Source organism: Kuraishia capsulata, genomic scaffold, assembly GCF_000576695.1.
Source record: "Kuraishia capsulata CBS 1993 genomic scaffold, Kuraishia_capsulata_scaffold_1, whole genome shotgun sequence".
Taxonomy (NCBI): domain Eukaryota; kingdom Fungi; phylum Ascomycota; class Pichiomycetes; order Pichiales; family Pichiaceae; genus Kuraishia; species Kuraishia capsulata.
In genome coordinates this window covers 881,020-894,811 of record NW_019172950.1, presented here as the reverse complement: position 1 = coordinate 894,811, position 13,792 = coordinate 881,020, and the positions used below count along the sequence as shown (strand labels likewise).

The window sequence follows — 13,792 nt, the reverse complement described above, 5'->3', positions numbered from 1 at the left end:
TCTAACAATTTTCTTTCAGAGTTTAGCTGAGCTCTTGAACTTTGTAGTCTAAGAAGTTTCATAGCTTAGCAACCTCCGACTTCCAGGTAATCCCACACCAGGAGGATATTTCCATTGCTAACTGTCTAGCATCTCGGACCTCTTCAAGAGTACATCCATTGTTCAAAGCACCTTTAAGATGACCTTTTAGCTGGGGATTCACATCCTGCGGTATTAAACAGGATATCACAACCAGACTCGACTCTTCTGCACTCATACAGCCAGTGAAACTTAGTAAAGGAGAATAAACATTTTCGATCGTATACGACCACAAATCAGGATATGCCGTGGACATTTGCTTAATTACTCGATTTGAAATTTTGCCATAAACCTTTTCCCAGAATTTGATTCCTCGTTGTTTCTCCAACAGGTACTCGTCCCAATTGGTGATTCTCTTTCTATTTTCCTTCAGGTCCCTCAAAGATTTCGGAGTGGTTTCTTTGAGTGTCATGAGCGAGTTGATGCACTTTGGAAGTCCACTGAGAGCTGCAGTCTTTAATATGGCTTCCCGCATCTTGGTTCCCACCACCCTTAGTTTAGCTTGGTACTCCTGGGAGTACTCATTCTCGGGCACCTGTTCTCCCCTCGATACTGCATCTGCAAACTTGGTGCAGACTTGAATGGCTTTGTCCGCTGTGGCCTCATTTCTTGGTTTGCTCAGTCCTTGAGTCTGCATGGCGTAATGATATAGAAGGGGAAGCTCTTGTGGCTGATTGCACACTGTCAGAGTTGCAGCAGCGATGAAATACCATGATTGGGAGAGGTGTGGCGAAGTGGTAGAAAGATGAATCAATCGCGTTGTAGTCAAAATTGTCATTGCTATTAGTTATATGTGTCAGCTTAAGAGAAATGGAAGAGGATAGCAGGGTATCTTATACTATTGTGTAATCTTCGACTTTCGTTGGGATGATGGGGTAAAGCGATGAGATCCCGTGGGGCTCTCTCTACGAGGAATCAGACTCAACACTTCGGACGAACTTGATGGTCCGGGTTTACGCGCTGAATAAACTCAACATGGCCTGTTATTCGCAATCTTTAAGGTTATTAGACAATGAGTCTCGATAATGGCACAAAGCCTTACTAAACTCGCTCAAGATTCAATTTCAATTTCAATTCACGCTCCAAATTTCATGGTATGAGCTTGGTTCCAAACAGAAAAAATAAGCAGACTCAATAGTTTAAAAATTGATAAAAAAAAAGGTTAATAAAAGGTGCCAACAGTGGGAGGGGATGATACAACGTTTGGAAATATATATGTATAGAAAATGGAAGACACAAGATGCAACTCAGATTCGATTCAGATCACGGAAAAAAGGAGTAGGACCCCCAGTTTAGAGGATCAAACACTTCTTCTTACGCTCTCTCTTTTCCTTGGTCATCAACGAGGCCCTGGTGGCATTCTCGAAAACTTCTCTAACACCTCTGTTCTGTCTAGCAGAACACTCCAAATAACTGATGGCGCCAATCTTCTCTGCAACGGCTTGGCCCTGGGCAGATGAGACTGGAGACTGATTGATGCTGGAGAGATGCTCAATAGTCTTTGGGTCATCCCTAAGATCCAACTTGCAGCCAACAAGGATGATTGGAACACCTTGGCAGAAATGCAAGACTTCAGAAATCCACTTCTCTTGGACGTTGTCCAACGTGTCAGGAGAGTTGATGGCGAAACAGATAAGAATGACGTTGGAGTCAGGGTATGACAGAGGTCTCAATCTGTCGTAATCTTCCTGACCGGCGGTATCCCAGAGGGCCAACTCGACTCTTCTGCTGTCGACCTCAACGTCGGCAACGTAGTTCTCAAAGACAGTTGGAACGTACACCTCTGGGAAAGCACCCTTGGAGAAGACAATCAACAAACATGTCTTACCACAGGCACCGTCACCAACGATGACGAGCTTCTTTCTGATATCGGCAACTGGATGCATAACTATAGGGAAAAACTTGTGTGAATCTCAAAGTACCTTTTGGTGACTTCTGTTGGTTTTGATCTGGAATTGATCTGAGTATCAGCGGCTAAAATCTGAAGAAATTATCCGCGGTCAAACAAATAGAATTGAAAGACTGTGTTTAACAATATAGGAATAACCTTGAGTATGAATCTGGGATTCTGTTAGGGAAATCAATCAAACAAAAACAACAATAGACGGGGAGGCAAGGGGTTTTGTTGGGGATGATGACAAAGTTCGAATAAATGCCAAATGCCTTTTGCAGAAGGGCTGTCGGCAATGAACGAAGTGAAGAAAGTGAATAGATTCTGTTGATCAAATAATTGAAATCTCAGGATGAATAACAAGAGAGAAACAACAGAATGGAGTTGGTAGATTAAGCGGAATGTTACCCAAAACGAGGCATCAGACAATGCGTGTGAGAACCCAGGCCAAAAAAATAACCAGCCAAAACTTGTCACCGCGATGAAGCTGGAATTTTGGAAAGGCGCTGGGTGAACACAGAGGCTAATAATAGCTCGTGGGCAGTGACGTGTACAAAACAAAAAATCGGAATACGGTGCGTGCACTCCTCCCCTAACGTTTTGCCCGAAAACCACAACATCAGGACAAGGGCAACAACATATAAGGGGAATGAGTAGTGGCACTTGTATAATCAACTTTCTCTTTAAATTTCTTCAAATTTTGTACCTGCAACGCTTTCAAGAGTCTGAGGCCCCGTTTGCTGAGTCCAACCACGTAATTTTCTTCCCTGGATTCTGAATTTCAAGTGAGATCCTTCGTACACTCGCACTTTGCAAGACCACGCGCGCACAGTCATTATAAGTTTTTCTGCATCTCCTTTATTTCAAAACTTTGAAAAAAGAATATCGAAAGCTTACCAATGACGGCACACAGCCGTGTAGTCAGGCACCGTTTGGCGGAATCTTTCTCATTCATGATTCGTTTCATTTCAACATTCAAATCAACGATCCCCAACCCGACCAGTCGGTGAAAAAAAACTGCTGAATACATACCAGAAGTGGATTCCAAGACGTCGGCTTATTAAATCTGAATTCAAATTCAGATGAATTAGACGAGAAGTGCAGAACAAGGAGTTGGAGAAAGAGTGAGCGAGAGAGAGAGATCACACAAATCACATTAGTGAAGACGAAGAGACACCACGGCACACACGCCCACAACACCGCCACGCGAAGAGGCTTGCACTAAATTCAGTTTGGCAGTTGGTTAATACACTAAATGGAGCACTGCCGTTAATTAAAAGTTTTGATCATTTAAAAATAGTTGCTTTGATCTTCATAAATAGTGCTTTGTTTTATTCACCTTCCCTGGTTTATTTAGCCTGTAGAAATTCAGCAAATTTTGACGTCACGTGGATGCCACACTCCGTCTTAGCCTGACCCTTCCATCTTCCTGCTCTCTCGTCTTCACCTTCATTCACCGGCTGAGTAGAATGCCAGTCACCAATGGACTTGTATCCTAAGTCCAAAAGATCGTTATATGGAACATCGTTGGCCTTCACGTAATCGCGAACCTCTTTGAAGTCCCATGACGCCAAAGGGTTGATCTTTATGACCTGGGAGACCTTGTCTATCTCAACCACTGGGAGGGAGCCTCTGGCTCCACCCTGGGATCTCCTCCTTCCTGTGAAAACAGCGTCAATTCCGAGTGTCTTATAAGCGGTCTGTGTGGGCTCAACTTTGGCAAGATAGTCATACTTCATGTCGTCTTTGACCCATAGCTCGTCGCCGTACTTCTGCTTGAAGTCTGATTCTGTCTCACATCCAGCAGGTTTGAAAATATGCAGTTTCACGGAAGGGTACTTCTGCCTCACTTTGTCGACAAGATCCAGTGTCTGAGGGAAATGGTATAAAGTATCCACGAAAACAAGATCCACTGGATGGCTTGGGTTGTCCAAACCCTCCATTGGATCCAGTTTGCTTAGCATATCAAGGATCACTAATCCAGTAAGACCAAACGCAGTTGTCTGGAACAAATTTGGGAAGGTAACGATAGACCATTTCAGCACCTCTTGTGGGGTCAAATATGATAACACCTTATTCCAGTGGTCTACCTGAGACTGGCTAATAGTATTGCTGAGCTTGTGCTCAACTGCAGAAGGCATGGCGGCTGGTTTCTCCAACAGTATGTTTTTGTTTTGCGTAATTTCCGGGGGACTAACGCTTGCAATTTATACCCAATCACCTTTATCAAGCTTCCTCTTAGAAATACAAAATCCTGAAAAAAATAGAGATTATCAAGCAAAGGCGGTTTGACAAATGCGGCTCTCGTCATTGCACGTGACCAAAACCCGCCTACATGTAGGTACACGACTTCTAGAGATACGCTCGGTTACTTTAGTCTCTGATAGATTGAGTGATAACAGATTGACTTGGCCAATATTCGCAGTTTCTGTTGAGATGACAACAGACACGCCCATTGAAGACAAAACCACGTCGCTGGGTCGTGCTCAGGATGAATTGGCGAATCTGATTGAGACTCTGATCCATCTTGGTGTTCAGGTTCATGATTTCACAGGAACCAACGAGGCCAAAGCTGGATTGGCAAATAACATGTGCGTATTTGAATGAAAAGAGTAATGATTTGGAGTGTTAAACTAACCTTGTATTTCCTAGAAACAAAGTCATTGGCCAGTTACAGGAAATCTCTACCAGCCATGATCTGAAAGAATACTCCATACCTATGGAGGTTCTCAACTATGTGGAAGATGGCAGGAATCCTGACGTCTATACGAGGGAATTTGTTGAGGTGGTTCGGAAAGTGAATCAGTTTTTGAATGGAAAAGCGGTTGGTTTTGGAAGGTTCAGAGATGTTTTGGGTGACAAGATCATCCAGGAATTTCCGGAGTTGACGGATTCAGTTCACGATATCAAGACGCGAACTAGCTAGTAGGAGATGGCACCCAAAATGGATAATGAGTAAATGAAGTAATCTAGAACGAAAAAAATCACAATTGTCATAAATTAAACTGTTATAAATCACATAATCATACACTCTCTTCAGGTTTAAAACAAATATTCTGAATATACAATGTTGTATTTTTTTGCTATTCTTCTAACATTCCATGGCCTTAGTAGGAAAGCCCAATATGCATGCATGCGATGGGGACTCAGAAATTTTTTTGGGCCTCACTCTATAAGCAGTTTCCACATTTCCTTCCAGTCAACACGACACCCTCCACTAAAAGACACATAAAGGTTGAAACATTACCAATACCAAATCAAGAATGGGCAAAAAATCGGCAAAAAGCGCAAAAATTGCGGCTACACAGGCAATGGCATCCACCTGTCAACCTCTCCTAGAGCTCAAGCATGAAGACCCGGTCTTTTCACTGGCTGCCCATCCTACTAGACCACTCATAGTAACAGGTTCTGCCTCCGGAAGGGTGAAATTACTCAGTTACGATGCCGAATTACTAGCTGACAAACTAAAAGCCAACTCCAAAACTGGCAAGACTATTTCATCTGGCGAATCAACTAAGAAGAAGCCATGGTTGGTCTCTAAGCTAGGCGAAAAGGACGAAATTCTTGGTGCGCAAGATTCGGGTTTCGCAGTCCAGTGGAAGACCAAGAGACACAAAGGAAGTTGTAGATCAATTTCTTTCGACAAATCGGGGGACCATGTGTATACTGTTGGTTTGGACAAAATCATCAAGTGTGCATCCACTGAGACGGGTCAGGTGGTGAAAAAGTCAGATGAAATGAAAGACTGGAGTTCGAATGTCACACAACTGCTTAAGGCACCTAACAAAGATATGCTTCTTGTAGGAACTGAGTCAGGAAATCTGTTTGTGTATGATTCAAGAACATTCAAGCAGGTTTACATGATTCCCAATCTGCATGATGATGCAATCAACAAAATGACACACATGGCAGGTTCCAGTGATTACAAATACATTTCAGTTGGATCTACCACGGTGACAGAGTTTGACATACGCAAAGGAATAGTGAGACAGAGTGAAGACCAAGAGGACGAGATTCTGGCTGTGGACTATGTTGATAGAGAGAACTTCAAGACCCTTTCGTGTGGAATGGGAGACGGTGTTGTGACGATATGGAAACCAGAGAAAAACAATCTTTCTGATCAAATTTCAAGAGTGAGGGTTTCCAAAGAAAGTGTTGAGACCATTGTCTCCACTATGGATGATACTGGAGACTCCGTTTGGGCTGGAACTGCTGATGGACTCATCAAAAAGGTGAACACCAGGATGGGGAAAGTGACGGAAGCCAGGATACACAGCATGAACGATGACGTGAGTTTCTTGGATATAGATTTTGACTATAGGCTAATCTCCTGTGGTATGGATAAGTTGAAGATCTGGAGTGCGGATGCTGAGTCTGATGAAGAGGAGAGTGATTTTTCTAGAAACTCAAGTGATTCTGAAGAGGACGACAATAGCGAGGATGATATTCAGGGAGGTCATGATGGAGAGGCCAAGGAAGTCAGTGACGTTGATTCTTTTGAATCATTTGGTTCTGACGACTGGGAGGATATGCTTGATGATAGTGGTGAAGGTGAAGAAGATGCAGACGATGCAGAAGGCGCAGAAGGTGCAGAGGAGAGTGAGGGCGAAGATGAAAACGAAGACGAATCTGAGTTAGCAGTCCTCACCAAATTGGCTGTAAAGAGAAGATTTGCTCCTGCTAAAGCCGATCAGACTCCAATAGAAACAATCAGCAATGCTCCAGCCGAGGAAGATAAGCCTGCAGCTGAAAAGCCAAAGAAAAAGCAGAAGAAGTTGACAGGGAAGCAACTAAAAAACATGCAGACTCACGAACATGGCATTAGGAAATTTGATGATTTGTAATTTTTGTTGAAAAAAAGCAAGAAGGCAATTAATTCATTCATATCACAGTTTCGTAATGATTGTATCCCATGCCTTTAAAATTCGACCTGATTTCCCCTTTCGGCATATCGATGACTCGGATACGCAGCCTAGGTTGCAGAATCCTTTTGTCTCCCATTGGCATTGATCTCTTATTGTTTCTTCGTTCATCTTCTTTCTTACTGTCTAACTTTTCTTCTATCGGTTTTGGTGTTTCAATTGAGTACTCTTGATTTTTTGTTGCTCATCTCAGTTTTCTGGCTACCTCATTCTTACCATGACCTTAACCAGTCCATATTTGGAAAACTACCCCGATGAAAAGGGGTTCTATGGAAAGTTCGGTGGTTCGTTTGTTCCTCCTCCTATCCAGGAGCAGATGGACAAAATTAGTGCTCGCTATAATGAGATCAAGAACTCTCCCGAGTATCTCAAAGAATTGGACAAAATTCGCAAGGAGTACCAAGGTCGTCCTACTCCAATCTCGTATGCTAAGAGATTATCAGAACACGTTGGTGGTGCAAAGATTTACCTCAAACGAGAAGACTTGAATCACATGGGTGCTCATAAGATGAACCATTGTATGGCTGAGTGCCTTCTTGCAAAGTCCATGGGATTCAAGAAAGTCATTGCCGAAACTGGTGCTGGTCAACATGGTGTCGCTCTGGCTTCAGCAGCGGCCTACCTCGGCCTTGAATGTGATATCTACATGGGAGAAGTAGATATGCTCAAGGAAGAACCTAATGTAACTAGAATGAGAATTCTAGGTACCAAAGTGATCCCGGCCACCACTGGACTCAAGACCTTGAAAGAGGCCGTCGATATGGCCTTCATGGCCTATATGGAAGATCCCGAGAACATCATGTATTGTATTGGATCTGTGGTTGGGCCACATCCTTTTCCCATGATGGTGAGAGACTTTCAGAGTGTGGTTGGGAAAGAGGCCAAAGGGCAGTTCCTGGATATGGAGGGTACACTTCCGGATCATGTGGTCGCCTGTTGCGGTGGTGGCTCCAATGCTGCAGGAATATTTTCCGCATTTATCGAGGACAAAGACGTGAAATTGTATGCTGTTGAGCCTCGTGGCAAGGGAACAGGTGTTATGGGTGAACATGCTGCTTCAATCCAGTATGGTCATGAAGGTGTTCTCCATGGCTTCAACTCCATTACACTAACTGATTCCAACGGCGAACCTGCTCCAGTACACTCCATTGCTTCTGGTTTGGATTATCCATCCGTTGGTCCTGAACATGCATTTTGGCACGATATTGGAAGGACTGAGTCGGACGTAGGTGCGACCGATCTGGAAGCCGTTGAGGCGTTTTTCATGCTTTCCAAGCTAGAAGGCATAATTCCAGCCTTGGAGTCATCTCATGCTGTAGCTTATGCCATCAAAATTGCACCAAAGCTGAAGGGTCAGACTATCCTGGTCAATCTCTCCGGAAGGGGTGATAAGGATTTGGACTATGTGGTTGAGAATTACCCAGAGTTTGTGGATAAAAAGTTCTGATACCAAGAGCTTAGATTCTCTGCGTTGTTTCAGTAAGCTGCCTTTGTGTTTTCTTTTTTGATATGTGATTTAGATGAACGATAGTCTTGTAGGATCGACCAATCAATTTATTGAAAGCCCCAAACTACAACATAGTTCCATGTTGTGTTCGCTGCACGACTCCACGCATCTAATCGCCTGCATATCAATTCTTTGCTTTGCAGAATCCCTCCTAACCACCAAAAGGTTGACTAAATCTCAACGTCTCAACGAGATACTACTATTGTCGTGAATCTTTTGGGATCTATAGTTAGCCCTCTTTTGATAATATACCAGCTGTTCGTCATGACAGACGATATGCAATATGCTTACATGCGCCGGGTAGCATACAATCTCAAACTGCCCAAGCTAAAGGTGGTGAGGAGAGCACGGACGGAGGGCGAGATGGCGGGTGCAAAGAGCAAGTTCGACATCGCAAAATTGGCACGTGAGCGTGTTGAGAAAGCCCGTATGGAAATGAAGGTGGAAGATATCGATCCGGTGTCGCCAACTCCAGTTGCAGTGCCGACGGTTGCAGAATCACGTCAATACCGCACTCCAAAACCGGGCCAAAACCATGGACAAAATCAAAACCAAAATCAAATTCAGGATACCAATCAGAATGAGGATCGAAATTTTGAAAAGAATCCGGTGATGTCATTAAAGGTCTCCTTCCCAATCCCCACCGTCAAAGATACCAGTTCGGCTGCAAAATCGCCTTTACCGTTGGCCCTACAGGCGCCAAGGCGGCGAGGGCGGCCTACAGACAAAGAAAGGGAGGAACGAAGAAGACTGGAGCTGGAATATCAAGTGCAAAAACCCAAAAGGGAAAAGCTGATGGAGCGAAAAAGAGCGGAGGAAATAAAGCAAATCCCTGATCTACTGACCGATATGGATTTCGTCAGCACTAGCCTTGGAAGGAGTCTTAGTGAGATGAAGAACTACAGAATCACTGAATCTAAAGCCGGGTTATATGTGAACAGACTGCGAACCAAAAGAGGTGCTGAGGAAGTGGATCGGTTCACGGTTCTTGCCGACGAGCCAGTTAGATCAGATCAGGCTTGGTTGGCTAATGCTGCTACAGTCAGTGATCATCTCGCTGCATATCGAACTGTGTGGAAGCTCCTTGACGCTAAGCAGAAGGGGGAGAAATTCTCAAGAGTTACGAGTTCAAGCGATGAAGATCCAAATAAAAAGGCTCGCTTACGATGAAATTTGGTTGGGGCATACGTTGTATTCATATATAATCTGTGCGTAAATCATGCCTCAGCTGGCCATTGCTTTGGATGAGATCTCGGACGGTTCAAAAAGGGTGTAATTGTATTTGGTATATATCCCTTGGGGTGTGCTTCTGGCATTTATCTAGGCATAGGCTACATTCTGATTGAAGAAAAACGGTTTTAATTATTTTTTGTAGTTTTTAACAATAAATAGAAGAAAATCAAACTGATATCGAAACACAAACGCAAACACAAAACTGAGAAATAATCAGGGACATTTCACTGATGAAGCAAAAGACGCAGCCTAGCAACTTCAGCCTCAAGAGCTGAGTTGCGAGCAACAAGTTCTTCGCACTTGTCTTCCAGCTGCGACATACGCTCCATTTTACGCGCACGAGAACGACGAGCGGCTTCAGTGTTTCTCGCCCTCTTAACAGCAACGCTGTCGCCGCAATCAGTTTCCAAAGTCTCCAAAGGAGTGGATCTACGCTTACGGTTGTATGTAACACAACCCAAGCTATCGACCCCTTCCGCAGGAGAACTACTTCTCTTGGAGTAGTCGGAGATTGACACAGAAACAGGCTTTGGCGTTGGCAAAGGAGAGACAGTCTCATGCTTGATTTCAGTCACGATTTCGGGTTTTTCATCAACCTCAACTGGTCCAGGTTCAAGGTGTTCAGTTCCGAACAAACTTTCCCAAGAATCAGCATCAGGCTCAGAGCTGGCAAACATTGGAGCCTCGTCCGGCATCAACGCAGAGTCAAAGACTGAGTCGATGGTCGAAGCATGAATCTCCAATGGCGAGACAGTAGCGGCAGACGAATCTGCAACTCCCGATTCCAATCCCAGATCAAGACCAAAATCGGTCATTGAGCTGAAAAATTCATCAGCATCTTCTAGCTTAACCTTAGCATCTCTTGGCTGAGACCCGGCGAACGCCGCAAAAACGGACTCGCCCAGAACAATCCGTTCTCTTGACCCAGCGGTCAAGGAACGGCTCATAGTTTGATCAAATAATTCGGACATAACAACGATATTGATTTGATTTGGTGGTAGGGTGTTCTCAATAATTCCTCAAGTGGATATGGGTGGATGGTAAAACCAGTCATTTTGACGGTGACATTTTTTCTTATAATAACATTTTGACAAAAGCTTTTTTGAGTTAACAAAATAAAGGGCTCAAGTAGTTTTTTCGGTGTGAAAACAACAACTCAACATAGTAGACTTTATTCCCGCATGGTTAATAGTAACAAACAGAAAGATTTCAATGGATGAATTCTTAGTAATAGATTTAGCAACACATTTTTGATGACAATGATAATGATCTCAACAAATAATAATTTTCAAATAATGTGTAAACGTGTGGTAAATCTAAGTTGTTTGTAATTTAGAGTCTGGTTGTAAGAAGAAGGCGAAAAATGGCAGGAGGGCGGATTCGATGAGGGTTTTAAACCTTGAAAAAATTATTCAGAATCCGCAGGCGGGAATAATATATTGTTTGGCCGGGTAACGCTGAAGCGAGACGCCTAATCCGCGAGTGTGTGTCATCGCACAAGGCTGTGATTGGCCAGTTTGCGTTGGTCGGATTACATTTCCGGCTATCGCGTTCTGAGGCTTACGCTTGTCTTTGGGGTACCCCCCTCATGCGGCGCGTCAGAATGTAGATTGCAGTGGGGTTTTGAGTTTTTCATTTGAAATAGAATTTACAAGAGTGTTATAGAAGAAAAGCGGTCTATGGATATTGAGTTGTGGCTGATGTCATACTCCGGGCTAGTGTAAATGCGTCTGAACCAATCCTCCAACATTGACCGATCCAAAAACTCAGTGTTTTTCAAGAAAACTGTTGGCACCATATGCTAAGCAGCAAGTAGTATCCCCCGGAACAGTGTGACCTCAAACGCTTCGTATGGATGATAAAATAATGCCTTCTGAGCCACATTACTGTACCGTGTCTTGATTGGTTGAACGCACTTAAAATAATTTAGGGATCTGCTTACTTAGCAGCACGATTACGTCAACCCAGATACAGGAACAGGATTTTAGATCTTGTGTGACCGAACAGTGTTCACAAATGCGGTTTAGTTAAAGAAAAATAGAATAAACAAATGATGATGACAATGCCGTGGTACTTTTACCTCCATCTCCCCCCAGAATGATCCGATATCCAAACAGGCGCATGGCGCAGTCACCATGCCAGCTAACTAGTCCACTCCAGCCATCTGCGTCGCTGCAAATACACCAGAGATATCAATGCCAATAATGCCAGCAGAATTAACACTTCCATGGACACCCTTTCCCAAAGTTGGCTCCTCTTGAGTCGTTCCCTTCTTCTGTGGTTTGCATCTGTACGAGTGTGATTTTCTTGTATGATGAGCTCATCTTCAGCCTGATTCACGTTGAGGTTTCCATTCATGACTAGAAGGTCTTTTTCGTCTACTTCTCCCACGTAGCATGGAGTTAGCATACTAAAAGCGTAGTCTGAGTGAGAAACATCATCAAATGCTGAAGTGGCATCTACTCCAGCACACCCAAACAGAACCTCGGATCCTCCTCTGTGAAATTTGTTAGTAAGCTTAGGAGACGAGTACCAAGAGGTTGAAATAATCCTAAAAGCACCACTTACGGATGTTTGTCTATTAACGACGTGATATCATACACTTTCCCACGTATCACCATCCAGAGATCCTCTCTCGTTGTGTGTAAGGAAACTTCTGCCAGCGTATACGTTCGGCTAGCCGGTTTCTTTCTGGTGTGCCCTCCGTATATTATTATCATCTTGTCATAGGCTGTGGTATGTGGTATGTGGTATGTGTATATGTATACTGTCCAAGCCTTCCAGTGCAACTGTTGGTGGTTGACGGGACTGCAGAATTGAACTAAATGCAAATTCAGCGATAGTTGGGGTTTCCCAATAAGCGTATGAGATGGTTGATGACACTTTCGTACGTCAACTGCCTCACAATGTGGAGCTAAAACTTCTTCAATCTTGTTCCCCCCCTCTCTGTTGGGCTGATACATAAAGACGGCAGGATCCGATAGACGCAATAGTAGTTCACCGAGCTAAACCTAACATTTGTGTTTGGCACTACTATTTGTTATTGCGAGCTTCCTTTGCTAGAGTCGAGATCAACGGATGGAACTCCTTGAACGACGTATTCAATTAGCAAATCTCCTTTAATCGGCAGGAACTAAAGAGCAGAGTTTTTTGGTTGATTTTTGCTTGCATCACGCATATCGGTGGTAGTCTTTGGCTCATATTATAAAACTACAGAAAAAGCACATCTTTCAACCTCACGATGAGTCGTTATGGAGTGTCAACATCTTCTGCAGCGGGGAGGAAGACGCACAACGAAAAGAACCAGCAAATTCTAAAGGCCCTTCTGAAAGAGCCGGCTAACAGGTTTTGCTCGGATTGCAAAAATGCCAGTCATCCCAGATGGGCGAGTTGGAATTTGGGGATCTTCATCTGTATTAGGTGCTCGGGTATCCATCGCAGCATGGGCACTCATATCTCTAGGGTGAAATCGGTGGACCTAGACTCATGGACCGATGAGCAGGTGGCATCAATGGTCAAGTGGGGAAACGACAGGGCAAATGCTTATTGGGAGGCTAAACTTCCCTCAGGTCACGTTCCTGATGACTCCAAGATCGAGAATTTCATCCGCACGAAATACGACTTGAAGAAATGGGCGGCTTCACCCACCGTCCCTGATCCTTCCTCAATCAATGTTGGAGCCTCTTCTCAACCACAGGCTCAAGTCCAGCGTCAACAGGCTCCAATTGCCGCGTCCGTGCCGGCACCACCAGTTCAACAGCCTCAACAGGGATCACTGTTGGACCTCGACTTCATATCTGCCCCAGCCAAAGATGCTCCTCCACAACAGCCTCTAGTGTCACAACAAACCTCTTCTTCTGCATCCTCGTTCCTGGATACTCCAGTTGAGAACAAAAACACGAGGCCAGACCTGAAGAAGTCCATCCTTTCGCTGTACTCCACACCAACAGCATCGCAGTCCAGCTTCAACACCGCAATACCTCAAACCAATTACACCACCACCCCGGCAGCCACTACGGCAAACACATGGGCCCAGCCTCAACCACAACAGTCGAACGTGTGGGCCTCGTCTACAAGTGCGCAGCCAAAGACCAACCCATTGGACGACGATCTGTTCAAGAACGTATGGAACTAGCTGATCACATGAGGGTACCAACTGAT

At 44.2% G+C, this 13,792-nt stretch overlaps 9 protein-coding genes across 9 annotated transcripts; 5 read left to right on the top strand and 4 right to left on the bottom strand.

The window, feature by feature from the left end:
• Nucleotides 1–58: 58 nt before the first annotated feature.
• Nucleotides 59–856, bottom strand: KUCA_T00000479001 (uncharacterized protein; the record flags this gene model as incomplete). The annotated part of the gene is made up of 1 exon (XM_022605023.1): nt 59–856. The coding sequence occupies one exon, from the start codon at nt 854–856 to the stop codon at nt 59–61; it is 798 nt and encodes a 265-aa protein (XP_022456532.1).
• A 514-nt stretch (nt 857–1,370) lies between these two features.
• KUCA_T00000478001 (uncharacterized protein) lies at nt 1,371–1,964 on the bottom strand (the record flags this gene model as incomplete). The annotated part of the gene is made up of 1 exon (XM_022605022.1): nt 1,371–1,964. One exon carries the CDS (start codon nt 1,962–1,964, stop codon nt 1,371–1,373), a length of 594 nt encoding a protein of 197 aa, XP_022456531.1.
• A 1,354-nt stretch (nt 1,965–3,318) lies between these two features.
• Nucleotides 3,319–4,110, bottom strand: KUCA_T00000477001 (uncharacterized protein; the record flags this gene model as incomplete). The annotated part of the gene is made up of 1 exon (XM_022605021.1): nt 3,319–4,110. One exon carries the CDS (start codon nt 4,108–4,110, stop codon nt 3,319–3,321), a length of 792 nt encoding a protein of 263 aa, XP_022456530.1.
• A 295-nt stretch (nt 4,111–4,405) lies between these two features.
• KUCA_T00000476001 (uncharacterized protein) lies at nt 4,406–4,895 on the top strand (the record flags this gene model as incomplete). The annotated part of the gene is made up of 2 exons (XM_022605020.1): nt 4,406–4,560; nt 4,622–4,895. The coding sequence occupies 2 exons, from the start codon at nt 4,406–4,408 to the stop codon at nt 4,893–4,895; spliced, it is 429 nt and encodes a 142-aa protein (XP_022456529.1).
• Nucleotides 4,896–5,232: 337 nt separating this feature from the next.
• On the top strand, nt 5,233–6,813 carry KUCA_T00000475001 (uncharacterized protein; the record flags this gene model as incomplete). Its single annotated transcript, XM_022605017.1, has 1 exon — nt 5,233–6,813. One exon carries the CDS (start codon nt 5,233–5,235, stop codon nt 6,811–6,813), a length of 1,581 nt encoding a protein of 526 aa, XP_022456528.1.
• A 295-nt stretch (nt 6,814–7,108) lies between these two features.
• KUCA_T00000474001 (uncharacterized protein) lies at nt 7,109–8,338 on the top strand (the record flags this gene model as incomplete). Its single annotated transcript, XM_022605016.1, has 1 exon — nt 7,109–8,338. One exon carries the CDS (start codon nt 7,109–7,111, stop codon nt 8,336–8,338), a length of 1,230 nt encoding a protein of 409 aa, XP_022456527.1.
• Nucleotides 8,339–8,662: 324 nt separating this feature from the next.
• KUCA_T00000473001 (uncharacterized protein) lies at nt 8,663–9,568 on the top strand (the record flags this gene model as incomplete). The annotated part of the gene is made up of 1 exon (XM_022605015.1): nt 8,663–9,568. One exon carries the CDS (start codon nt 8,663–8,665, stop codon nt 9,566–9,568), a length of 906 nt encoding a protein of 301 aa, XP_022456526.1.
• Nucleotides 9,569–9,855: 287 nt separating this feature from the next.
• On the bottom strand, nt 9,856–10,602 carry KUCA_T00000472001 (uncharacterized protein; the record flags this gene model as incomplete). The annotated part of the gene is made up of 1 exon (XM_022605014.1): nt 9,856–10,602. One exon carries the CDS (start codon nt 10,600–10,602, stop codon nt 9,856–9,858), a length of 747 nt encoding a protein of 248 aa, XP_022456525.1.
• Nucleotides 10,603–12,872: 2,270 nt separating this feature from the next.
• Nucleotides 12,873–13,766, top strand: KUCA_T00000470001 (uncharacterized protein; the record flags this gene model as incomplete). Its single annotated transcript, XM_022605013.1, has 1 exon — nt 12,873–13,766. The coding sequence occupies one exon, from the start codon at nt 12,873–12,875 to the stop codon at nt 13,764–13,766; it is 894 nt and encodes a 297-aa protein (XP_022456524.1).
• Between the last annotated feature and the right edge of the window lie 26 nt (nt 13,767–13,792).